Raw genomic sequence first — 26,816 nt, 5'->3', positions numbered from 1 at the left:
AGTGTAGCCCACAGCCACTGCTGCCTACTTATTCTACGACATAGCAGTCTGCATTGAGCTTGTCAACAAAATATTCATGAGTTTCACCACTTTACGTGTTTCTCACCAGTCTGGATCAGGTTCTTTAGATGTTACGCTCTAAAGGCAGTGACTTGTAAAAACTCTCAAAGACAGAAGTTGGCGGACTGTGGCTAAATGACCTTTCCCTGAATTTTATTCGAGCGTCCATTTGTCCCTGACAGACAGCATAACGTCGTCGTACGTTTACTTCGAGGGAGCTTTGATTCTGATGCATTCAGGAGGTCCAGGAGGTTAAACGATGATCGGCCGCGGTGCTTAAGCCTACACTGGTGCTTAAAGTCGACCAAAAGAGGGTGGGTGTGGGTCCTTTTACACGGACTGTGGAGAAATCCAATCACTCCACCGTAGCAGTCATTTGGGATGAAACGGTGGCACTTTAAGACTCTGTGAGGGTTAGAAAACTGAACACGGAGGGAATAAATAACTCAAAATAATACTAAAAAACAGACTTCTTTCTGAAGTAAGAGTGTGCTGTGGGGGCAAATAAACGAAAAAAAGTTCACCACAGATTTTCTCTGAGCCTCGTGAGCAGCTCACCTGTAGTAAGAGATGGGCGTGGCCTTTCGCTCTCGTCTGACAGAGAGAGAGAGAGAGAGAGGGAGAGAGAGAGAGGGAGGGAGAGAGAGGGAGAGAGAGAGAGGGAGAGAGAGAGAGAGCGGGAGGGAGGAGGTTCGTTGAGGAAGATACTGGAGCAGCACCTACGGCTGTGAGCGAAAACCCTCGGCGACGCTGCTCGGGAAGATGTAGTAGAGAAGTCCTGCCGTCCTGACAGAGAAGAGGGAAGCTGCCCGTGTCCGGTCTTCGCCGCTGACGGCGGCAGGTGAAAACTGAGGGGAAGAGCTGCCGACCCCGAGCATTCACCCCCCCACCACCTCTGAATGAATTTCCCCGCGAGCTGTCTGTTCATGTGGGGCAATGGAGAAGGTGGCGTCCTGGAGACTCGGAGCCCTGCTGTCTCTCACTCTGCTGTGGGTTCTCCCAGGTAAGTCGAACCTGCGCTTAAGGCCTCCGTTCAGAGCTCGGAGACTCTCTGCTGACTCGTTTCCGCGCCAGTCTTGACTAGTCTGGGCGAAAAGTTTAGAGAGGTTGGCCCTCAGAGGGACTAAAGCTGCTCACCGACTTGTTTGTTTTCTCCTCACAAGACACCAGAATTGTGACTTGCTGAAGTAGGTTTGCTGTTCAGCAGCCGAACATTGTGAGGAATATCTGGCATTTCCTGAGGAAATATGACGGTGAGTAGCAGAAGCAGTAATTCAGGGAAACAGCTGCACCGTGTTTCTCCCGTGTTACATTCCTGCTCGGCTTACAGTCAGCGCACTAATACCACGAAGACTCAACAAGCAGGCCTATTGTAATGCAGTCAGACGGTGTTTGGTGGTGGAATATGCTGTTTGAGACTCAAATGGTCTCGGGAAACAGTTGCTTCACTCAGTCGAGACCCACTGGCGTGTTGTGTAGGCTTACTGGAGCTTTTACTAGAAGGACACCACCCAAAATTAGTTTAATGCCATTTAAATGACCACGCAGACTTGAATACGGATGCACTGAGGTGGGAAAGTTGGGCCAAAGCCAGTATTAAGTCCTTTTCATGTGCATATTTGCTGATGCTGATGCATAAACGTTTACACAGTGTAGAAATTGGGGGTGCGTCTACCTGGATTAGCAGTACAGAGAAGTGTATTTCTGTAAAGTTAAAAGAACAACTTGAGTGAAATATCGACTTTTTAGCACAGAAGCCAGTGTAACAATTATCTGCCGATGCTGACCATACACTCACCGGCCACTTTATTAGGTACATCTTGCTAGTAAAAGGCTGGACCCCCTTTTGCCTTCAGAACTGCCTTAATTCTTCGTGGCCGACTTTCAACAAGGTGTTGGAAACGTTCCTCAGAGATGGTTATTTGAGTTCCTGCTGTCTTTCTATCACCTGGAACCAGTCTGCCCATTCTCCTCTGACCTCTCACATCAACAAGGCATTTTCGTCCACACAACTGACCGCTCACTGGATATTTCCTCTTTTTCGGACCGTTCTCTGTAAACCCTAGAGATGGTTGTGTGTGAAAATCCCAGCAGATCAGCAGATTCTGAAATACTCAGACCAGCCCGTCTGGCACCAACAACCACGCCACGTTCAAAGTCCCTTAAATCCCCTTTCTTCCCCGTTCTGATGCTCGGTCTGCACTTCAGCAGGTTGTCCTGACCACCTCTACATGCCTAAATGCGTTGAGCTGCAGCCGTGTGATTGGCTGATTAGCTATCTGTGTTAACAAGCAACTGAACAGGTTTGATCTACTGGGATTTTCACACACAACCATCTCTAGGGTTTACAGAGAACGGTCCGAAAAAGAGGAAACATCCAGTGAGCGGTCAGCTGTGTGGACGAAAAGGCCTTGTTGATGTGAGAGGTCAGAGGAGAATGGGCAGACTGGTTCGAGATCATAGAAAGGCAACAGGAACTCAAATAACCAACCAAAATCTCTGAGGAACGTTTCCAACACCTTGTTGAAAGTGTGGCACGAAGAATTAAGGCAGCTTTGAAGACAAAAGGGGGTCCAGCCTTTTAATAGCAAATAAAAATGTACCTAATAAAGTGGCCAGTGACTGTATGTACTAGTACTAATATGCAAATATTGAATAAAAGCTAGTAGGGGGCAGTTAGCATTAGACCAATGGAATCTTCTAATTTTCTTTCCTGTTTTTGGGTGAAATATTCCCTGAACTAGGCTAATTCACGTTCTGATGAATGACTGTGGTGTGTACCTGTTACTCCGCTCTCTTCACCCAATACTGGGACACATGTCCCTGTGCTACATCATCTCTGGTTTCTTTCTTTATTTATTTCTTGTCTTGACAATGTCCTATTTTTCCTTTTATGTGCTGTCCAAAAGGAGTGAAAGAGACAACCGTGTCTAGATGACTGATTTCTAGTGCCAGTGTGAGCACTGTCCAGATTAATCTCTAGCACGACTGAAGTCAAAGGAGGTTATAATCCCAGGAATTGCCTTGGCATTTTTACATGCAATGGCAAGGTACAAATTCACTCTCAGACCAGGCTGACGAGATTAAACCGTGAGTCATTGCGCTGCAGTGTTTTCTTTGGTCTTTAGGTGCTGAAGGACGAGAGAATGAGATGTGTTACATGGGCTGTTTGCAGCGGGAGATCCCAGACGAGGGATTACGGGACGTTTCCCTGTTTCTGCTGGGGATCTCCCTTCCTACCTGCTGAATTTGTGAGGCCAGTCTGATCTGCTGCGGTGTACGACTCCGTGTGGTTGTCTCTGCAGTGGTCAGATGAAAGGACACTCCAGAGAATCCAGTATCCCTATAGAGTAGGCGTGGAGAGAAAGAAGCTGTTTTTATTTTTTATAAAAGCATAATGAAATGATTTAAATTGATGTGCTGATTCAGCAAGAGTGAGAAGGTCATTGCAGGATTGGTGGATTGTATTTGAATGTATATTTCTATATTTTTATGGCTGTTTTCAAATCTGCATGTAAAGGATACAGTTTCATCGTACTGTAGCGCCGATGTTTAGAATGTCTGCGTAATTCAAGTGTTGAGACGTAAACAAAATCATTCAGAGTGGTTTGATGTGAAATGATGCATGGTAAAGAACATGCTGGGCCAGATTCATAAAGTGCAGTGGCAGATTTACACAGATATTAAGAGCAAATAATATGGCGGTGGCACATTTGCTCGTTCATAAGCGAGGATTACCGATGTGTGATTGCGTGATGTGAGACGCAGCCGTTCTTTATTCAGACATGCTGGTAGTGATTCATAGCACGACACCATCCTGCAAAAAATAACCTGAACCACTTTGGCGGTGCTTCCTGGTAAGAAGACAGTGTGGCTTATATTGTATTTTCGACAGTGTTTACAAACATACACATGTAAATAATCAACAAGTTATGCTTGTTCACCCACCTCCTGTGTGTGGAAAGTAAGTTTAGTAAGTTAGTCGTAAGAGTAATTTGACATGTTGGGGTTCGAACTAAGGTTAAGGGATACTTTTTTAATCCCACAAACGGGGAAATTCCACCTCCGCATTTAACCCATCCGTGAGGTTAAACACCACATACACACACTAATGAAGACACACACACTAGGGGGCAGTGAGCACACTTGTAGCCAGCCCTGTCCACGGCGCCCAGGGAGCAGTTGGGGGTTAGGTGTCTTGCTCACCTCAGTCATGGACTGTCAGCAATGGGGATCGAACCGACAACCTTCCGGTCACAGGGCCAGTTCCCTAACCTCCAGCCCACGACTGCCACACTAGGGGGCAGTGAGCACACTTACCCAGAGGGGTGGGCAACCCAATTTGCAGCGCCCGGGGAGCAGTTGGGGGTACTACATGTCTGACTTGATTTTATTGCAAGCAGTTTTAGGTTTAAATCCTATTTTTCAGTTCACATGGGATGTTAGTGTAATTCACACATGTGAACATACAGTATTTACTAGTGAACATTCATTTCTGACAGGTAAAAACTTTTTTTACTGCCCTATATGTAATATTTATGTGCTGAATTTTAATTCTCAAATGTGCAAATAGGGCTGGGTAATATGACTATATAGATAGTTATCATGATAAATTATGTCACAATATAATACAATATGGTTTTCCCAGCATATCTTGGATATGCTCAGTACTTGTAGAACTACATCTTTCATTATAAAGAGAGCAAAATTAGTTGGATTTAGTGCAACACAGAATGCCAAACATTAATATTGAGAAATCATTCTGTTCTCAGTTTTTGGTAGCATTTTTATAATGTAGCACTGCTGGTTCTTTTTCTCTCAGTTCCAACTGATCAGATGTCTGAAAAAATAGTTTTGCAGCATCATGTATTATGAAAAGTACTGTCATATATTTTTGCCATATCAAGCCACCTCTATGTGCAAATATCGTGATATCAAGACTCAAATAATTACTAGATGAAATATAAGTTTCACATGTGTAAGTTGAATTTGTGAGAACAAGAAAAACAATAAATAAAATGGTTTGCCATAGAAAGTTATTTATTTCATTTTTAAATGTAGTTAAACTTTCCATCCATCCATCCATCCATTTTCTAAGCCGCTTCTCCGTCAGGGTCACGCGGGGGGTGCTGGAGCCTATCCCAGCAGTCTTTGGGCGAAAGGCAGGATACACCCTGGACAGGTCGCCAGTCCATCGCAGGGCAAGGGGTTAAAAAAACCTTAATTCCTAATATTCATTTAATTCATGTTAGTAAAAATGTTACTACAGTTTTAATGAATTGGCAAAATGTGATATTTGGCAATAAATACACCTACACCCAAGTGATATCTAACGTGACATTTTCTTGTTAAAAGTCAGGTTTATGAGTTTTATGTCCCCCTCCTGCTCTCCCTTTTTATGGGAAATCATTATATACAGGTGCTGCAAAACGTCCTTGCATGATGCTATAGAATAACCGTTTTTGGTTTCCTTAAAAACGTTTCAAGTGATGGTTCTTTAGAGGAGTATTTCTGTGCAGAAGATCTCCATAATGAACAATTGTGACTCACTGTTTTAGTCTAGATCTGATCCCAGCAAACCGTGCTGAAAGTCTTTGTTTACATCAAGGCAGTTTCTGAACTTGGCATTGTAGCGTAAGTGGCATGTACTCTGCTTATTGTCAGAGACCTACCATAAAGCACCACCCCTTAACCCAAGCTATAATTGAAATCATCTCTGAGCGGAGTCCTGCCCAAGCACTATTTAAAGTCTTAAATTCTGACGTGACACGAGCGCCGTGATTTACAAATTCTTCCAGACATTTAAATATGCCACCCTTCGCTCAACACAGCTGTTGAATCAACACTGTTATTCTTAAGGTTATGAGATACCACACAATGTGGAAGGCAATTAGTGCAAGCAATTATGTCATTCAATAAAGTGGCGTTAATTGTCGTTACATTAATTGCTTTCTGGATTCCACCTTGGTTTGGTTCCTTTGCAAGGGCTCCGTTTTACTCATATCAGGTTGCTGATTCTTAGCTTCTTTCAGTGATTTCACGTGAAGAATTGTATTTCTACTATAATGCTGTTTGGAGCAGTATGGATAGCAAGGGAATTCACTGACACTCTTGGCCGTGTACAAAGCTGTCATTTGAATGACTTGAGTCAGCAGGAATACCTTACAGTAGGCAAGGCTGCTGCCTCTAATGTCACCAGTGTGTTTCATATCAGTTTTTGTGCATGAACTTTTTTGATGTTAAAGTGAAATATCACACTACTGTGTGTAAGAAAGCAGAAACAAACATGGGGTACATAAATGACATCAGAAACAATTGCGGTCAGCACCACTTGCCTGGCTTACTCAGCTCATGTAGGTTAACGTGTCATTTGTTGTTTATGCTGATGTCAGACCAGCTTGGGTCGAAATCACAGGGTACACAAAGCAACCCAACATTATACAGAAAACACATCACAACCAAACACTATGATGGCGTGTAATGTGCGGTTCGTGATTTCTGGGAAATTGTTACCCTCAACGTGCCTCTTGAGGCTGCGCAGTGTTATGGTTTCATTTTAGGTTTTTTTCTATATGAACTTTGTGGAAAACTGAGACCACACGCTCATTATTTGTCAAAAACATTATCAAATAAATGACAATACATGTACCAATCATATGTTATACTATGTACTATAAACTAATATACTATAATTATTATTATATTGTTATATTACTAAAATATAATAGTATGTACATACAGTATGTATATGTATGTACATTTACAGGCGACACATTCATTTTTATTTTCCATACTATTTAACTTCTCTAACTGAACGTTCTTGCAAATAAACTCAAATTCTGTGCGAATAAAAAAAAAATTGTGTTTGAGACAAAAATCTACTTTTTCCCCCCCTTAAACCTTAAATATTTTCAGTTCTTAAGTATAAAGAAAGTAGAAAGCAACTATTATACTATTATCCATTATACTGATTAGGCACACTCATCAGTGATTATACTTTATGAGTATAACTTTATGGGCATGTAAGTATCAATTAATTCACAGTTGAAAATGCTATAGTACATGTCTGGGAGGCAGATGATGGTGAAATAAAGCCTGCTCTGTAATATGTAACAAGGCTCTAGGTGTGTGGCCTGTCGCTGAAAACCAACCACATAGAAAGGCTGATCATCCACTGTTAGCGTTAGCCAATAAAACTAAAGTCTTTTCAGTTTGTCTTTGAGACCCTCTTCATGTTCCTTAGTGTCACACTAGTTTTCTTCTAATTGTGCAAAAAGAACATCTTGGCATAAAAAGGCACCTATTAGTAGAATTATGATTTGGCAAAAAGTTTGGAAAATTCGAAATATACTTTTGTACGGAATGATGACTAAATGGGTCTGATATGACGGCTTATCTACAAATCTGTTGCTTTTCTGTGCTAATTGTATGCGCTTTCACTGCCACGGACACGGAGTACAAATATTATTTAAAAATGTCATTATAATCTTTTGTCATCACAAGCATCACAAGCCGTGAGTCCATAACTCATTGCCAGGATGTCACAGTGAATTTCATTTTGTTCTGAATGGAAAGTCACCAATCTATGCATCTTCAGCAGGCGTGCACAACGGCAGTCCAGGAGGACCAGTGTCCAGCACAGTTTAGTAGTATTGCCTCTCAAACACGCCCTCTGAACATAGCAGTTAACGGATGAGTTGAAACAGGTGTGTTTGAGCAGGTAAATTACCAAAATTTGCTGGATGCTGGGTGTTGTGCAGTGATGACCTTTAGTATTTCGGTTGGATCAAGACCCAGATATCCAGGTATTTGAAAGAACACGGGTGCATAGGAACTGAAACTGTCCTACACCCTGATGGGAACTGGCAGTGGGTCACACTGTGAAGGGAACTGGTTTAAATAAACCAAAGAATGAGTTTTCTTCTTTAAAGAAGGCTTTAGCTCCAGTCTTTCAGTAGATCCAGTGACGTTGGATGACTGACATTGTCCAAACTGTTTAATTACAATAAATACTCAAACTATCTTTTAAAATGTCTTTAAAACATTTATTATGTCTGGTCTTTTGAAGTTGGACCCAGAGACATAATTCATGTATTTCACTCAAATCTACCAGTCTGGCTCATATTTGGGTCAGAGTTGAACTAATGTAGCCAGCTAGTGGCAGTCGGTTTGACCTAACAATTCTACTTTGTTCTCTGACATGGGATTGCAACAATCCTCCATGTTGTTAATCATCCCGTTCAGTATTCCTGTTTGGCGTAGCTTTAACAAAGTTTGCATGTGAACAAACAGCTGTAGCAGTGCCCAGGATCTTACGTGCTATTAATGAAATCAGTATGTTCCCGGAGCGTGGAAAAAGATTATAGATGAACTGTTTAGGCTTTGACTCTCTATACATTGACAGTAATGTATGTAAACCATTCAAATTTAAATAGGCCTATAATAGTATTAGGCTAAAGGTTAATTACTTTTCTGCATACCTGCAGTGACTATTCAGTGATTTTTCATTAGCTTGGTGTTATCACTGAAGTCTTTGTTTGGTCCACCGTGCCTGAAAAAGGCACATCATTGTTAATTGTTTTCTCCAAATAGCCATGTGCTTTTAATCCACTTGACAGAAATGCAGGGAATGCAGCTATATCTAGGGATAAACACAGTACTGTTTACACAACATTCACGGTTACGCTGTTCTTTTCCTACCTAAATTTGTGTAATTAGGTACTCAGATTCATTGTGTTCTTTCAGAGCATTGCACTGCCTAGTGCTGTCGGGTTTTTCTGTGAAGACAAGCAGGCTGATGGCTGATGATCGGTGCCTGTAATTGTGGACGGATCACTGGCTCTTCACAGCAGAGATCATTATAAAGGCTGCTGCTCAGCTACTAGCAGCAATTAGGTTTGCCCCCTGCACAGCACAGAAAATTACACACCAGAAAAAATCTATGTTTCAATTCATTAAGTCTGCTGTTGTCCCACTGGAGTCGATCTCTGACTTTCTGCTTCATCGCTGGTTCATGTTTCCTATTAAATCTCACAGTGTGGTTAATAATTAGCACGTTTTGTTTAGCCAAAAGGAATCTTACAACGAAGACAACATTAAGAATTCGGCCAAAAATATAGGCACATGTTCATATTCTCACAAGATGAAATCACATGCATCATTAGAAGGATTCCTTCATTTTTTGAATGTCTTTAAAACGGCATTAAGGTTCAAGAAAATTAGACCAGTAATTTTAATATTTTTATTAATTTTTAATTAATTAAGTCATTTTTATTAGACCAGTAGTTTTATATGATTTTCTCTGCGATGATTTAGATACAGTAAAAGTGGATGGATTGTTTACTCATTTCTTTATTTATCTGTTTACTCATTTATTTATTTGCAGTGCTCTAGATTAAGTGCTGCTGATCTGCTGAGTGGTACTTAAACATTCCTGAAACATTCAGTTGTTAATATTAGGACTGGGCCCTGTGACAGTTGAGTGAGTAAAAACAGTGAGTTTTTAATTTACTGCCAGTTAAAAAAATTATTTGTGTGTGTGTGTGTGTGTGTATATATGTATGTATGTATGTATATATATATATGAGAGAGAGAGAGAGAGATTTATATAGATAGTTTGTAGATTTTGTGCAAACTATAACAAGACAGCACTATTACCACACTGAAACATAACTAAATCTTTAAATGTTGGGAAATGCAATATAATAGATTATTAGCACATTTATTATGCCAAACATATAGGCATGTTCGAGAAACACAGCTGCCCTAGTTAGCCAGGCTCTGGGCTGCAGGCAGATATCATGACTGTGCAAAAAGTCTATGATATGGAGAATATTTTAGGACATACTCCCACCACAGCATCAGGTTTCAGACTGAAAAACAACTTCGGTCTCAGCTCTTGTACTTCATGCAAGGGGGGCTGTTTCTGACAGTTCAGACAGTAAAGTTTGTGTGACATTGGCAATTCATTTTCTTCCTCCCTAGATTAATTGCAGTTTTGTGGCCAGTTTAAAGATGACACTACACAATGACAACTTTTAATGAACTGCACTTAATTTTGTTAGTTTATTTGACAAAGATTAAGACTCAGCTCATGCGCTATCGCTGTATTTCCTCCTGTGGTTAATTTCCACATGTTTATCCAAAGAAGATGATTCTGGTATAGTTAACAGAAAATTCAGGAATTGTAGTTTGCCTGCCACTATTAATTGCATTAGTACTTTATTTCAGTGTACTTTGTTGGATTAAAATGTATATTAGGGCTTTAAAAGCAATAGCTGCTTGTGTGAAATATGTTGCTATGATAAACTCTGCTATTCTAGCCCGATTGTACATAAACAGCTTTAAAATGGCTTTTAAAGCCCTTGGCCAGACTGTGCTGGGCTTTGAGACCTGTGGATTAATCAATGAGCAGCAAACCAACAAAAGCACTAGCAAAGCGGAAAGCTCCATTTCCCTCAAGAGCATCCGCTGTATCCACACCAACTGCATGAATGAGAGTGAGATACTAGAATCTGAGTGGTTAGGATATTTATGCTATACCCTCATTGGTTTGAACATGCAGCTATTGTTTTTCTCATTGCATGTCAGTGATAATTAGAAACTGAGTCAGTGCCGATTTGTTATTCATTTGTACTCATTATGATCCTTTCAGTAGTTGAGAATAACATTAAAATCCCACAATCCAAGGCTTTTTATTCAGTAACTACAGGGACTTAAATGCAAACTGGCTGAGCTACTCTTAGGTTATAGAAGAGCATAATAAAACTTTGCCATTTAAGGGGTTAACTGAGTAAACTAAATTGTCGGAAGTTCAGTACCTCAGCCGTGTTTTTTTTGCATGTGCTGAAGTCCTGAGTACCAAAGGCCAAAGTCACAACAGAGACCTTGTTATTTAGCATGTTCTAATCAGTGAGAGGGAGCCCAAACACAGTAGTTACCTAGCACACATGCACACGCTTACACACCCACCCACCCACAGGTGCTGCCACATCTGCAGCCCTGAAGCTCCCACCTCTCTGCTGCCTGCTGCGAGTAATGATGTAGTCAGGGCAAAGGTCCCACTCAGAAAGAGCTCCTCTGTATGTATGTGCTGTGGTTTTGTTAGATACATGTCAGGAGTCATAATGTCATAATTTGATTTGCAACAAAAATAGCATCTGTGTGCGTACTCAGACTTCCCGCTACAGCTCTGTTTGCATTTACCGCTTTCAAAAACATAGAAATGAGACACTGACATTTGCCTGGTCCCTGTCTTCAGAGCTCCATGCTGTGTACACCTCAAGGGTGATGGATTTCAAAGATGGCTCGCTGTCATTTTGCAAGGCGTGGGCAAGGACAGTGCTGATTTACAGCAGGTGAGACTGGGAAAAGTGGCCACGGTAATGAGACTCTCACCAGCTAAATGAGGCCACAGCTCCTCTGGGCCCAACGTTGTGGTGTGTGATGGGGGTTGCAGATTACATATTCCTTCAGCTGACCATAAAGAGCATGTTTCTAGAGCAGGAGGTAGAACCTTAGTATGGAGAGCGTAATGCTTAGGTTCTTAACTCAGTCCTCAGAGGTCTTCAGCCAGCCTGCAATACGCTGTGTAATCCATGGCTAAAGAAGGGAAATTGCCTGACTCAAATTAGGGGTACACTGTATCTCACTAATTATTGGTCCCAAAATATAAACACAACCAATTAGTTTATTAGTTTAGATCATTAAGCACACGTTTTCCCTACTGTCACTAGTGCAGAGCATTTCCGTTCATTTCAACTGCTCAGATTTATAGCGTAATAACGCTGTTATCCCACACACAGAGCATTGGAGGAGGAATGCTACTGTTGTATTAATAGGAAAAAGACTATTACTGTTACATTCCTACCATTTGTAATTGCCATATAATGTAAAAAAAAAAAAAAATTTTTTTTAAATTATATATATATATATATATATATATATATATATATATATATATATATATATATATAAAATATGATTTTATAGGTAAAAAATGATATAAATATGAAACAAAATGAAAATGGCTGAAACCCAGAGTCAGGACACACTGGGCCAAAAAATCAAAGCGAAAAAATGTGAAAATACATTTTCAGAGAATGGTTGGTCAGATAATACATGCCTTTCATTATTTATTTCATCTTGTAGTTATACTTTGGCGCTGTCAAATTTTTTATCATTTTAAAGACTGTGGCTACAGATGCCGTTGGTATGATAGCCGGGATGCACTTTTCCGCTTTCATTTTTTTATCGAGCGGGATGTCATGATATCAAACCTGTACTGGGAAGATTCATCTTATTTTCTAGTTTTAAAACGTTGCTATTTTAAACCCCTCTTAGATTACAAGGGCTGGGATGTGGGCCCACTCAATTTTATAACCACACAACTTACATATTAGTTTCATTATAGTTAGTAAATAAGTTATACCGTTTAGTGAATAGTAAATCTGAAGAAAATTAATCTGTAATTTAAGGGTTACTATTTCGATGAGTTATTAACAACAAGATCAATTTTCATGGAATAACATTCTAGGTTGTTACATGGTACTTGACACGGCCTACTGCCCAGTGATGGTCCATATAGTCTAATTTGACTAATCAGTGTTGTGAACAGTATGTTTCTTATTTTCACTCAGAGATGTTCAGAGTGGTGTCAAGGGCTTGGCTCTGCTCTGATGGACGGTAATCTCTGTTACTCTGGATGCGTCTAGAAACCAGGTAGAGTCCGTGACCTGGATTTAGGTGTGTCAGACCTGGTCGTGTAAGGCTAATAAAGTCTAAAGAAGCCGATCCGTCCAGGCACCTAGGGACACACCGGGAGCAGCTTTTGGGCCTTCCAGATTAACACGCATGTTTGTTGTTAAGCGTCTGTCCACCTTACTCTCTGCTCCGCTACACCTGCTGAGGTCCAGCAGCAGCCACCATAAACATGAGACGCTGTTCTGGCCTGCGTATCCAGTGGCCTTATTAAATCTTTCACCCCTCCCTCCATCCTTCCCTAGCCGACCCTCTTCAGTGCAGCTGCTCATCATCATCATTATCCTTCGTCTCATTTGCTCCCGTCGCAGACCTTTTACGAGAGCTTGTCATTTCAGAATCTTGAGCTCAGGCCCTTATCTTTAAATGAATTTTCATTACACTGTCGCCCTAAGCAGTAGCACCAATTACTTTGATGTTCCTGAGGTTGAGAGATGGCAATGTAAATGATAACATCGTCACTGGAGGAGGCAAGGCAGTGGTGCAGTGCCCATCACCTGCAAATGTAATTAAATGGAATAATCAACCATGATGGAATTGACCTCAGAGTCACTCTGTGTGGTACAAACCAACTTCCCCTAGTTAGTCATCAATAATAACGAGAGTCTCAGCCTTTTTAAAAAAGCTATTGCATACAATTCAGTTTTCTAAGCAAAACTGTTTTATTCCCCTTATCAAATTCTCAATCATTACACTGTTTATTTGTATTTATAGTTTTAGAAGCTGATTTTGGAACCATGGTATAGATGTTGATGAGCTGCACTGTTAATAAAAAGTGACGTTGGCGAAGCTGCTTCTTTCCCAGACAGAGTTAGCAAGACCAGAATGGTTTCATTTGATGTGGAGTTGAAAGCCAGAAATGTATTCTGGCAGCCCAACTTGTTACCTTTCCTGTTACTATTTCAGATTGCGATTTTGCCCACTTCACTTGCTAAATTGATCCAGTCCCAGTTCCATGCGCTGTGCTTGCATCTGAGAAACCTGCCTGGAGCTGATAAGCATAGCCTGCTGCTCCATGGAGGGTCAGGCTGCTCCACATTTTCATTTGGGAATCTTGCTGCATACATTAGGCTCAGTCCTGTCCTTCACGCTGACCTTGATATTTAGTTTGGATAGACTTGAAGGTCACGTCATTATTGCATTAAACAGCGAGTTTGCAGTTCTGCAGCGCTGGAATCCTTTTCTCTTCTGTACTTGGGGAAATTGTTTTGGTGTATGATTTGTGTTAAAGCAACTAGGAATACTAATGTTAAATATGCTAGTCATTATGAGCTATTTTACTGGAATTTTACTCAAGTTGTGTTTTTCTCTTTGCTCATTCCATAAAGACTTCCATTTCTGCTCATGCCAAAACAGTATTTGTATATTCTGTATAATTACTCATTTAATGGAGGATTAGAGGATCTGAGGCATCTCTGAATCTGTGCTCATTTCAGGATTGAATGGTTTAGTACTTTAAACAGACTGGAATGGATGACAACATATGGAATAAATCCAGCTATAAAAAATAGATTTTTTTTTAACATTTCCTCGGTTTCTCTGAAGCCACGCGTGAATATAACTGTCTGTTAAAGTCGGCAGCGTTTCAAGACCTCAGTGCCCTTCTCTGTGGTTCTGTGAGCTTCACCCAAGGACTTTGCATTAGCATTAACTTTCTTGCAATGAATAGGAAAATGTTTTAGAGTGCATGCATTATTTCTGAGGAGCAGCCCATTCCAGTTCAGCAGAAGAGTCCAATCAGGTGTAAGAATGTGTCAGCAGAACCGTGGCACAGCCGTGACCTCAACGAGTTCGTTCATTCACAGTGCATGAGGACAAAAGCGTATATCGGTACTCTCTGAAGTACTCTGTGAAACTTCCCAAACCAGGATACAGTGTCTTACAATGCAGTGAGTTTATCTGAGGTTACTAAAGTTATGTAGGATCGTTTAGATGACTGTGTTATGGTGCTCTACATGCTGTACTGCTTTGGGGACCTCAGGTTTAATACAAGTCTGCTGATGTAGAACAGAAGATGAGAATATGATCTGGCATAATATACCAATTCCTGATCCATTAAAGCTCTGACGTTGATCAGTCGGATTGGATTGGGACCGCTCTATTTCAGATATAAGTTAAAACCACATGTGGCCTGGCTCATTTTAGGAATCGGATAGGCAAAATCTCCCCAGCAGTTTTTTGTCTCAGTAGTCAATTCTACAAACTTGCTTTGGGTCATGAAAACAGTCTATGTAGCTTACCACAGATTATTAAGGGTTTGCAGTACAAGTAAAAAAAATGGATGTTCAAAACAGTGCAAATGTAAAACTTACATAAACTCCAGTGCTGTGAAGTTTGTAAGAGTGTGTACATTCTGGTTCCATTGACTTACTTACATTAAAAGGAACATAAGTTTTTCCTTCTGCTGTAAAGTTGTCATTTTGGAGATATGAGGTTTTGTTCCCACAACAGTGATATACACTCACTGGCTACTTTATTAGGTGCTAGTAAAGGTTGGACCCCCTTTTGCCTTCAGACCAGGCAACATTTTTCCAATCTTCTGCGCTCCAATGTTGGTGAGCCCGTGCGAACTGTAGTCTCAGCTTACTGTTCTTAGCTGACAGGAGTGGCACCTGGTGTGGTCTTCTGCTGCTGTAGCCCATCTTCTTCAAGGTTCGACGTGTTGAGCGTTCAGAGATGGTATTCTGCATTCCTTGGTTGTAATAAGTGGTTATTTGAGTTACTGCTGCCTTTCTATGATCTCGACCCAGTCTGCCCGTTCTCCTCTGACCTCTCACATCAACAAGGCATTTTCGTCCACACAACTGACCGCTCACTGGATGTTTCCTCTTTTTCTGACCGTTCTCTGTAAACCCTAGAGATGGTTGAGCGTGAAAATCCCAGCAGATCAGCAGTTTCTGAAATACTCAGACCAGCCCGTCTGGCACCAACAACCACGCCACGTTCAGAGTCCCTTAAATCCCCTTTCTTCCCCGTTCTGATGCTCGGTCTGCACTTCAGCAAGTTGTCTTGACCACCTCTATATGCCTAAATGCGTTGAGTTGTGGCCGTGTGATTGGCTGATTAGCTGTTTGTGTTAACGAGCACCTAATAAAGTGCTCGTACCTAATAAATAACGTGTACCTAATAAAGTGGCCGTGAGTGTATGTTTATACACACATGCTTGTACACACATCTAAACTGCTTATCCTCCTTGGAGTTTCTATATAGAAAATGAAAATGCATTTATTCATTTTTGTAGTCTTTGTAGAAAAAGCTGTTCAGGGAATTCTGACTGTTTTCCAGTCTTACAGTGCACAGGAAATGAGCTTGCAGTTCTGATGTAAATAGCTATTAGTATTTAATTAAGCCTTTCATTTCACTTCCAATGGTCTCTTTCTCCATCTTTTGTGAAGACCTTGGAACATAGATTTTGTAAGACCAGCGAGACATTTTAACACATAAAATATAAAAAAAAGAAATTGTACCTGAGCATGAGACATTAAATCAAATCCTTACCTCAGAATCAAAAATTACGCAGAATGTGAAATTATTGTACACATATCTTACACGGGCTCTGACATGCATCATCTGTTTCAGAGGCAAGAAAGACGATGCACTCTAGGTCCCCTGTAAATTTATCCTCCTAAAAGATTAAAGCAGACAGATCAGCATCCTCCTGAAAGAAGCTCGGCAGGACCATTCAAATTTCTGAAAGCACCCTCAGTGTGACAGTTCAGCTTAGTTGGGAGGCAGAATTCTGAACTACAGGCTGGTGTGAGATGCAGCAGATGTCTGCAAACTTCAATTTTTAATCAGCATGACTTTCAGTTACAATGGTTGTAATAAAAATGATCCGAAGGCGTTAAGATATGTAAAAAAATAATCAGAACAAAGTGGCTAAGTGCAGTTTTGTATTTATTTCCATTTCAATAGAAGCCAGTGGGGATTCCTCTGTATTGCCTACAATGCTGTTCGTCTGAAAAGGGGTCCATACTTTGTCAAGTTGAGATATACATAGAAATGAAACGTTTAACTCTTTGTAAGAGCCGGCATTTTCTTCTGAAATATGCTTTTCATAAACTGAAAGAGCCCTGAAGGATTTAGAACAAGCCAGTGCTAGGAATGAATAATTGAAGAGAGCATATTGCTTTGTCAGATGAATAGAGACATGTGACTGTATGAGAAACACTGCTGTGGAGAGTGATATGCAAACGGTGTATGTGTGTGTGTGTGTGTGTGTGTGTGTGTGTGTGTGTGTGTGTGTGTTTTTTTTTTTCTTTTTAGAAATTGAATTTCTTTTATTTGCTTTTCTCAGGTGGCATATTTGTGGAAATAAGACGTTGGATCTTAGGGAGCCTCCTTTTAGCAAGTGCTTTCCTCCAGGCAAGGCACAACTAACCTATCCATCATAGGTGGTGCAACCAATTCCCATTAACCTCAATGGAGCTGGCTGAACTGACAGACTCGCTTTACAGGCACCATGACTCACTAACAGACTGTTTATCTGACAAATTTTAGGCTGCATTTCTTCTTTTCCTCATTCTTTCATATATCCTTCTATTCATATATCTCTCAACTCATGTAGGTTTAGATGATCTCCACAATGTGTATTTTGTTGTGAAATCCGAGTTTCATAATTGGATGGATGCTTAAGTCAGTATTGGCCCGTGATTAAAATGTCTCTGCATTAACTATGCAATCTCAACACCCATTTCAGCTGTTTTTGCAGCAAAGAGTTGCAGATTAATAGGTATTTCTGGTGTGGCTCGGACTCCTGTCCCCAGCTCTTTCCCCTAAAGAACAGCTTGGGCTGATAATAAGATTAAAGCATGAGGAGACAGCTTAGTGAACCTGGCCTCAGAAACATCATCCAATCCTTTTTTTTTTTTTTTTAAGTGCCACAGTGTATGGTCAGGGTCCGGAGATCTAAAGGACCAGTGTATGGAAAGGGTCCGGAGATCAGTAGTGACATGTAGCCCCCACTTCACAAAGACACACGTGCACATACTTCTGCACGCACTTTGGCTGTATTCTTACTGGGGCTTTCACACATCATCATTCACACAGGCAGAAGGACCTAAACCTTCTGTAAGTATCAAAGTTCAATATCCATATGTAGTTATGGATTTCCATTAAACCTTTACATACTGCAGGGCTGCAGCCAGTGATTGTTGTAGCCCACCAGCTACCTGTTACTGTGCCAAGTCTGTTTTTTTGTATTTTCTTTTCTTACATAGTATTAGACACAAGCAATATGACAAAAATACTATCACTAACCTTAAACACATGTTCACATTTTCACTAATAGGAAAGAAGAAAAATTGTACTTTGAGTGAATGTATGAATAAGAAGCCTTGTTCGATGGTTCAGTGAGTGCAGCAGTGTTGCTTGAATTTTACTGTGCCTTTTTTAAGACCACAGGAGAAAGTAGGGACATGGACCACATATTTGACTAGCAATTACTCTAGTTTATACCTAATCCGGGTTAAAAGTGCATATGTGCATACATATGTGTAATACAGTCGTATGCAAAGGTTTGGGCACCGCTGTTTTGTTGGTTTTCTAAGTGAAAATAAGTTAACGCATGCTTTAGAGATCAAACTCCTGCCCATTTAGATGTAAATTAAATTAAATGTAAATACATGAATTAAACTAAACTGCTGATTATTTGCTGAATTTGGTAAGAAAAATAAATGTCTGTACAAAAGTTATAACACTGTAATATTTTTTCATTATCAAGTCAAGTTAAGAGGCTTTCATTGTCAATCCGCCTGTATACATGTACACTGTGGAGTGAATTACGTTCCTCCAGGAACAACACGGTGCAACAAGGAACAAAAAGTATAAAGTACAATGTGACGGCAACAGTGAAAAAAACTACATGTGAGGGATGGATGGGGTCGTCCACAATGCTGGTGGCTTTGCAGATGCAGCGTGTGGAGTAGATGTTCATGATGGAGGGGAGAGAGACCCCATTGACCTTCTCAGCTGTCCTCACTATACCCTGTAGGGTCTTGCAGTTGGAGGCGGTGCAATTCCCAAACCAGGCGATGATGCAGCTGCTCAGGATGCTCTCCACAGTCCTCTTGTAGAACATGGTGAGGATGGGAGGGGGGAGATGAGCCTTCTTCAGTCTCCTCAGGAAGTAGATTTGCTGCTGGGCCCTCTTGGCTATGGAGTTGGTGTTGAGGGACCAGGTGAGTTTCTCTGTGATGTGGACACGAGGAACTTGGTGGTCCTGATGATTTCCACAGCAGAGCCAGTGATGTTCAGTGGGGGGTGGTCACCTCGCACTCTTCTGAAGTCAACAACCATCTCCTTGGTTTTGTCTACATTCAGAGACAGGTTGTTGGCTCAGCACCAGTCCGTTAGCTGCTGCACCTCCTCTCTGTATGCTGACTTATCATTCTTGCTGATCAGACCCACCGCAGTTGTGTCATCAGCAAACTTGAGGATACGATTTGAGCTGTACTTTACAGTCTTGAGTCAGTAGAGGGAACAGCAGTGGACTGAGCACATAGCCCTGAGGGGCACCGGTGCTCAGTGTGGTGGTGCTGGAGATGTTATTACCTCTCCTGACTAACTGAGGTCAAGACAAAGTTACAAAGGGAGGCGTTCAGGCCCAGCAGGCTCAGTTTTCCAATAAGCTGCTGAGGAATGATGGTGTTGAATGCTGAACTGAAGTCTATGAACAGCATTCTGACATAGATGTCTCTGTTGTCCAGGTGGGAGAGAGCCAGGTGGAGTGTGGTGGAGATGGCGTTGTGTGTTGAGCGGTTGGGGTGATATGCAAATTGCAGTGGGTCCAGTGAAGGTGGAAGCTGGTCTTTAATGTGCCTCATGACAAGCCTCTTGAAGCACTTCATGATGATGGGAGTGAGTGCAACGGGATGGAAGTCATTATGGCAGGACACTGGAGACTGCTTCGGCACAGGGATGATGGTGGTGGACTTGAAGCACATTGGAACGACTGCGGTGCTCAGAGAGATGTTGAATATGTGCTTAAGAACATCAGCCAGCTGTTCAGTGAATTCATTGAGCATTCTGCCCGGAATGCTGTACTGCTGAACAGTACCTGTTCACTTGGAGAAGGTGTGCTTTTCCTCACTGTTGCGCTGTTCTGTGCTTCAAACCGAGCATAGAAGTTATTAATGGCATCTGGAAGGGAGGCATCACTCTCACAAGCAGGTGGAGGTAACTTGTATAATATGTTAATCTCAACAAGTAAATAAAGTGCACAAAAAGTTCCATATTCAGTTGTGTTCCTTGTAGATGATGTGCTAACTTATTCCATCTTAGAAAATCTACAAAATATGTCATTTGCGGTGTTTAAACTTTTGCATATGACTGTATCTTGGCAACAGTGCAATAACAAATACATGGGAAAGGCACATATATTAGAACACAGACATTGAATCTAACTTCTTTTATACATCATGAAAGGATTTGAAGTGGTGAGCCTGTGCTTATGGATTTGAGAGGCTTTATTATGGCACCTGTTGAAGCTTAATCAAGTCAGGTAAAAATTCTTAATTGTTCTCACTGGGATATTAGCAACCTTCTTTATTTCACAGAAGTGTCCAGGAACGACTCAGGTAGACTAGTGCTGGCTAAGCCTTTCTTCTGACAGATTAAGCAAAGATAAGAATTGACACGGTCTTTGCTGAGTTTTTGTAAATGCAGATATATTCATTTTAGTTTTTCACATTCTGCTCTCAGATCAGAGAAATATGTGGTCAAGAACATGCACAAATATAATCTAGGCGACAAGCATAGTGATGAACCCAGACAAATTATGGATTAGATTATTGTGACCTGCATAATTTTGCATTCTCTGTGTTGAATTAACCATGCAGCTGTGAGCAGAGCACTTGATTTAAACCACCTATGTTGTGATGTCACCCCCCCTTAGTCTCGCTGACACACAAAGAAGATTAAATATAGGATCCTTATAATCACACCCAAAGCCAGCGATGCCATCTGCTTCCACAGACCATCACTGTAAGAACACTGTAATTACACTGCTATAATTCTCACCAACTCAGGTGCCGGACCCTGCAGATTGGTAAAATCCAGAGTCTGCTGACTCTCAGGTCAGATTCTGTTGTCTGAAGGTTTTCTGCTCCTCGTGGGACACAGAATGCAGAATTGTGACTGGCTAGTCCACACATCTGGTCATGCCTTGTCAAACGGATCTTGTTTTAGTCTGTCAAAAGTTTAACGAGTTTATCATTATGTTGCGTAATATGTAATCCAAACAGAAAAAAAAAACAAGTCTGTTTTGAGCTGAACCGAAATTCAATGTTTACATACTGTTCCTAAACTGCTGAGAACAAAATTAAAAATCATTGATAACAATTGGTTTTATTTAGCCTGCAGGCTGTGTGTAATTTATTAGGCTAGGTTTGAAAAGATATATAAAAGCAAGACTGTGGAACTTCACAGTTTGTGAATCAGTAAGTTACTCCACATTGTAGCTCACCGATAGACCACAGGATGACTTGGTTTAATGGATAGGAATTTTGGCTTTAATTTAGCCACATCGGGGGCTTTTGACCATGAAGTGCCCATTTAAGGTCCTACCACTGCATCTCAATGGGGTTAAAGTCAGAACTTTGACTAGTCCAGTCCAAAGCCTTCAATGTGTTTTTGCTTGACTAGCCTTTCAGAGGTGGACTTGTTCTTGTGTTTCAGATCATCTTGCTGCATATCCCAGTTGCGCTCTAGCTTCAGATCACGGACTGATGACCGGACATACTCCTATAAGATTTTCTGGTAGTGAGCAGAATTCATGGTTCCATCAGTTGTGGCAGGTCACCACCATTGTTTGACTGTTGGAGTGATGTTCTCATTGTGGAATGTTGTGTAAGCTTCACGCCAGATGTAACGGGACCCCTGTATACCAAAAAGTTCCACTTTCGCCTCATCAGTCCACAAAGCACTCTTCGTGTAGGATTTTGGCATTTATAGTCCTCCTTGTTAGCATTGTTTTTTGCCAAGTAGTGCTTCCATGGATTTTTTTCCCCGTCTTCATATCCAAGGTGAGTGAGGACTGCGGATTCTTTTGTGACGTCCTCAATGGGTTGCTGTGCTCTTGGAGGAATCTGGGTTTCCCAGGCTACTTCTAGGAAGATTAACTGTTGTTCCAAGTTATCCATTTGGAGATAATGGCTGGTACCTTGGTTCACTGAACCAAGAGCCTTAGAAATGGCATTGTAACCCTTTCCAAGCTGATATATTTCAAGTACTTTCTTTCTTATGTCTTCTGGAATTCCTTTTGATCGCAGGATAGTGTGCTGCTTGTTGAGACCTTTTAGCCTGCTTCACATTGTTGGAAACGTTCCATGTAAGTGATTTCAGATGCAAAAGGGCTGGCGGTAAGCAAGACTCGGTGTGTTGATTCCAGTCATCAACTAATTTGGTTAATTGGTTGATTGAGTAACTAAGGGGGCAGTTACTTTTTCACACACAAACAGTTGGTGTTGGATAGCTTTTTTTCTTTCAGTGAAATAAATGATAGTTTAAAACTGTATTGTGTTGTCTCTGCTTGTGTTTGTGTTGTATTAAATTTAGTTTGAAGCAGTCCAGTGAAACCAAGAGGCAGACGGAGGAGAAATCAGGAGGGGGCAAACACTTTTTCACAGCACCGTACTTTGACATGCAAGAAATGATGTTGATCCAAAGACAACTGAAAGTTTGGAACTAAGACATAAGTAGTGATCTATTTTAAATCCTTGTAAAATTGTGGGCTACACAGAATGAAAAACTGACACTATCAAGCTGTGATAGAGATTTGAAATAAACGCTCGTGTTCTGGTTAAGGATGATGATGTTCTCTGTTTCGATTTGTGTTTCTGCTTCTGTCTTACATCCAACAGCTTATCATTTGTTTTAAATCTATCGATTCAGTGATGATACAATCAAATCAAGGCTGGGCTTTATAAGGCTACAGATCATTTCCTCTGAATTTTTGGTACATACATCGACTAAAGCAGCAAACAATCTGTAATCGCACCGTTATCTTTACTGATTAGTCTGAAATGTAAGATTGCTTTTCAGTAGTTTAATTACTGGCTGTGAATGCATTCTGATGCATTTGATAACCAGTGTTATATTGTCAGGCCCATCTCATTTCCGTTTGATTCATGCTGACCTGCAAAGCTGTTGCTGTGACAAGATTAGACCTCGTTCTGTGAGCCAGACACAGCTACTCGTGTTAATCCCGGTTTGTATATCCAGGACGTGATTCATAGAAAATCTAGAGAATGCAAATAAGATTTAGTCATAAGTCGGTTTATTTCAAAGAACTATACATGAGATTCAAGTAGCATGTATTTGTTTGATCTGTGAACCAAAACATGAACTGTACTGTGGAAATCTTTTTACATGAGCCCTACAGCCTAAGACGAGCACTTAAGCTGTGCTTTTTTAGGCTGTGTTTGGGTTGAGTTCATTTGCTTTTCAGAGTTTCCTGCTTTGTAGAGTTTAGCTCGTCTTTTTCTGTAGACTTACTGACGTGATTTACAGGACATAATAATCATTGTTTAGTTTAGACTGACTCAGGTTGAAATAATTTTTACAAAAACGTATTATTCCCATATGTGTGTGTGTGTGTGCGTATATATATGTGTGGTTGGTTGGTGTAGTGGTTAACACCTTTGCCTTCTACACTGTAGACTGGGGTTCAATCCCCTGCTTGGACAAGCACCCTACACTATACCAATAAGAGTCCTTGGGCAAGACTCCTAACACCAGCAAGACTAGCTCTGGATAAGAGCGTCAGCCAAAATGCCATAAATGTAAATGTAAATATATATATATCACTGTTGTCAAGAAAGCCCTGTATCTCCAAGATGGTAACTTTACAGGAGAAGGAAAAAACCTACTTTACTTTCAATGTAAGTCAATGGTAATTCCAAATTATTAAAAAAACTGAAAAATGGCTATATATATATATATATATATATATATATATATATATATATATATATATATATATATATATATATATATATATATATATATATATATATATAAAACGGACAAAAGTATTGATACACCTATACTTGACACAACACTAAAACACTTATAACAGCTTGATAACCTGTGTTTTATTAGGCCCTAATTATTATATGTAATTCATGCTGCATAAGACTGATCACCAGAGGCTGGGTAGGAGTTGTAGGAGTAAATGCATGGTACCGCATTGTCTCTAAAATGTGTAAGAGGGCTGGACAATAAGGACGTATTGATGGTTATTGTGATCAATTACATCACAGTATGTCACGGTATCATCGCTGTTGGAAGAAGAACCTCAAACTTCCAAAACAGCAACTTTATAGTAAAAGGGAAAAAAAAGAGTCTTAAATTTTAATGGAAGTTAATGTGAAAAGATTTTATTTCAGGTCATTAGTCTGTTGGTCCATTCATCACAATGCACAGTCCATTCATGCAACGTGAAGTCCAGCTAGCAAATTATGTGAAAAAAACATGCAAAAATAGAGTTTTAAGGTTTTATTGTCAGTACTTAACGAATATTAAACAACTGCTTGCTTCCTTCAAAGAAAGCATAATTAGTCTTGTTTGATTGGATTTAATCCAAGACAACGTGTTAAACTTTGAATAAAAATCATTTGTGTTTTTATTTTTTTAAATGTGGCTCTACTGATCATTTTTTAATGAATACCCCACTACAGTTCATTCTAGTCTGTGGTTGTGAGAATCAGAAGTCTGTGTTAAAACTATAAAACTACAGGGGACATGATGATTATAGAGAGGTCAACTCAGGAGGTTTAGCATCCACATCTGAGTGGACGTGTCTGGACAGTGGCCTGCTGGGGCAGACAGCAAGCCTCAGATGGGTCCATATTCATATAATATGGCTTAGGCTCCCTCTGGAGTGCTGGGATGTGACAGTCCACATCTTTTGCGCGCTGGCTTTGAGTTCTTTGGCCCCGGCCTGGCAGAAGCACACAGCACCTGAGTTCTCTGGCAGAGGCCCTCTGTTCTCAGGGATTTCATCACACGCCCAGCCACTCTCGAACATGAACTTTCTCTGCAGAGAAATAAACTCAGGCTGCCAATAACTGTTAGATGTCGAATTTCTCCAGATGCCAATTTCTCTGTGAATGTCGTTTTCCAGATAATTCTTATCAACAAATGTCCGTCTACCATATGGCTGCACCTTCTTCTGTTCCGGTTTCAGTTCTTAGAAACTAGAGGGTGGTACCCTCAACAGTACATCTACCAAAGTCCATTGAAATTATATTCTCTGAGTTGTACTCACTCCACACACCCTGTCTTGTCTCCAGGGTTTTTATTTTATTGTTATTTTTTTAAAACATTAGGTTATGAAAAGGTGTAAATATGTACTTTTCACCTGGGGGGATAAAAAGGATGTAAGCACACAATTGGACCTTAAAACCATTGATGTTCCTTTGATGGAACATTTACATTGTTTGCACCTTGATGAAAAAAAATGTACCAGCACAGAACCTTTATTTCTGACAATATACCTTACCATGTGATATTTGTGTCAGAATCATGTTGTTTGATTCTTTATGCCTTTAATTCGACAAATTGAGTCAGTACTGATGCAAATGAATATATAAATGGTGTAAAATGATGGAATTTCACTTGCAGGCTGAAATCAAACGTGTTATATATTGAATTGTTGTTGGATTCATTCATTTTATAAATATTAGAGTGTTGAAGAATGCAGTGCTCTAATCCAATCAATAAAAAATCTCACAGAGAAGTTGTACAGTGCGCAGGGCTTACTTTTCCATCATCCACATTGTAGAGGACTTAGTGTCCTTATTTAATGGTGTGATTCCACATTTTCTTCCACTATTCCTTTGAATGAAATTCTGCGCTTATACTTTGTACTTGTTTGTACCCAAAAGCCTTCTTTTAATAGATTTGTCAGTGCAATAACTGAAGATATTTTGAATGGTAAATAGTGAAGAATGTCCTAATTAACCTCCCAGCTAAACTTAGGAGGTTCTGATGGTATTCGCTACAAGGTTGCCATAGCAGCTCGCTCTCTCACATCTCCCTGGAAATGACAGAGCCTGAGATGAAAAGGCTGTCCTTGCATTCCCACAGCTGACTTCTAAACATTTACCCCAAAGCCAGTGATGGCTGGAGGGTCTGGAGAGGAATGCTTGGGCCATTTTAAGGCCAGAGTATTTTTTCCTCAATCTGCTCCAGATAGAACAGCCTGGAGCTGCCATCAGATTGGCTGGATATTATGAGACAATAAGAGGCTGCTAGGTGCTTGTAGCAGTTTGAGGTGCATCTCTGCAGGAGTCAATTATGGACTTTTTCACCCTTGTGAATGTCATTCGTGCCGGGTTATAGTCCCAGAAACTAATTCATGACACCTTTATAAATACACAAACAGACCTAGAAACGTTCTGCCTGATTTACATACACCGTGAAGACACCAGATTTTTGTGGAATGTGCATATTAAAAATACCCACAACTTGATGGAATTGAATTAATGGAATTGAGCATGTAAGTATGGTTCTTTACACTTAGCATATCGTTACCATAACACAAATCCATGAATTACAAATTATTGTCATACAAGGAAGACTCACTGACAAAGCATTATAACTCGGAGGACAATTAATTATTTGAACTGACAGAACAACTGACTGCTTTAAAAATAATCACGTAATGCATTAATAGAATGTAAGACACAGATTATTGGTCTGTTAACTACTAATTGAGGTTCAGTGGTCTCAAAAAAGGCAGCCAGTTTACTTACTTTTAGAAAATAAGACACCAGTTTTTCAAGTGCAGAAGAGGAATCTTCAACAAACCAAATGATGCATTCATTTAATTGTGCCATTTTAGGGCTATTAAAAAAATGGCAATTAAATTGTAAGTTACAAACAAAAAGAATGTTCAGATGTATGCTCACCTGCTTTGTTAGCAACATCTAATACTGATCAGGATCCCTTATTGCTCTCAGAACAGGCTGAATTATTTGTGGCCTGGGTCTAAC

General features: G+C 40.4%; 1 protein-coding gene across 2 annotated transcripts in view; it reads left to right on the top strand.

The window, feature by feature from the left end:
* The first annotated feature begins 732 nt into the window (after positions 1–732).
* Positions 733–26,816, top strand: part of esamb (endothelial cell adhesion molecule b) — a 53,423-nt gene continuing 27,339 nt past the window's right edge. For both annotated transcript variants that reach the window (XM_017711017.2, XM_017711015.2), the window contains exon 1: positions 733–1,063. In XM_017711017.2, the coding sequence (XP_017566506.1) occupies positions 997–1,063 (67 nt within the window). In that variant the 5' untranslated portion in view covers positions 733–996. The remainder of the gene's footprint in view (positions 1,064–26,816) is intronic.

This window comes from Pygocentrus nattereri, chromosome 17, assembly GCF_015220715.1.
Source record: "Pygocentrus nattereri isolate fPygNat1 chromosome 17, fPygNat1.pri, whole genome shotgun sequence".
Taxonomy (NCBI): domain Eukaryota; kingdom Metazoa; phylum Chordata; class Actinopteri; order Characiformes; family Serrasalmidae; genus Pygocentrus; species Pygocentrus nattereri.
Note: the sequence above shows the minus strand (reverse complement) of the source record. Positions and strands in the feature narration are given on the sequence as shown.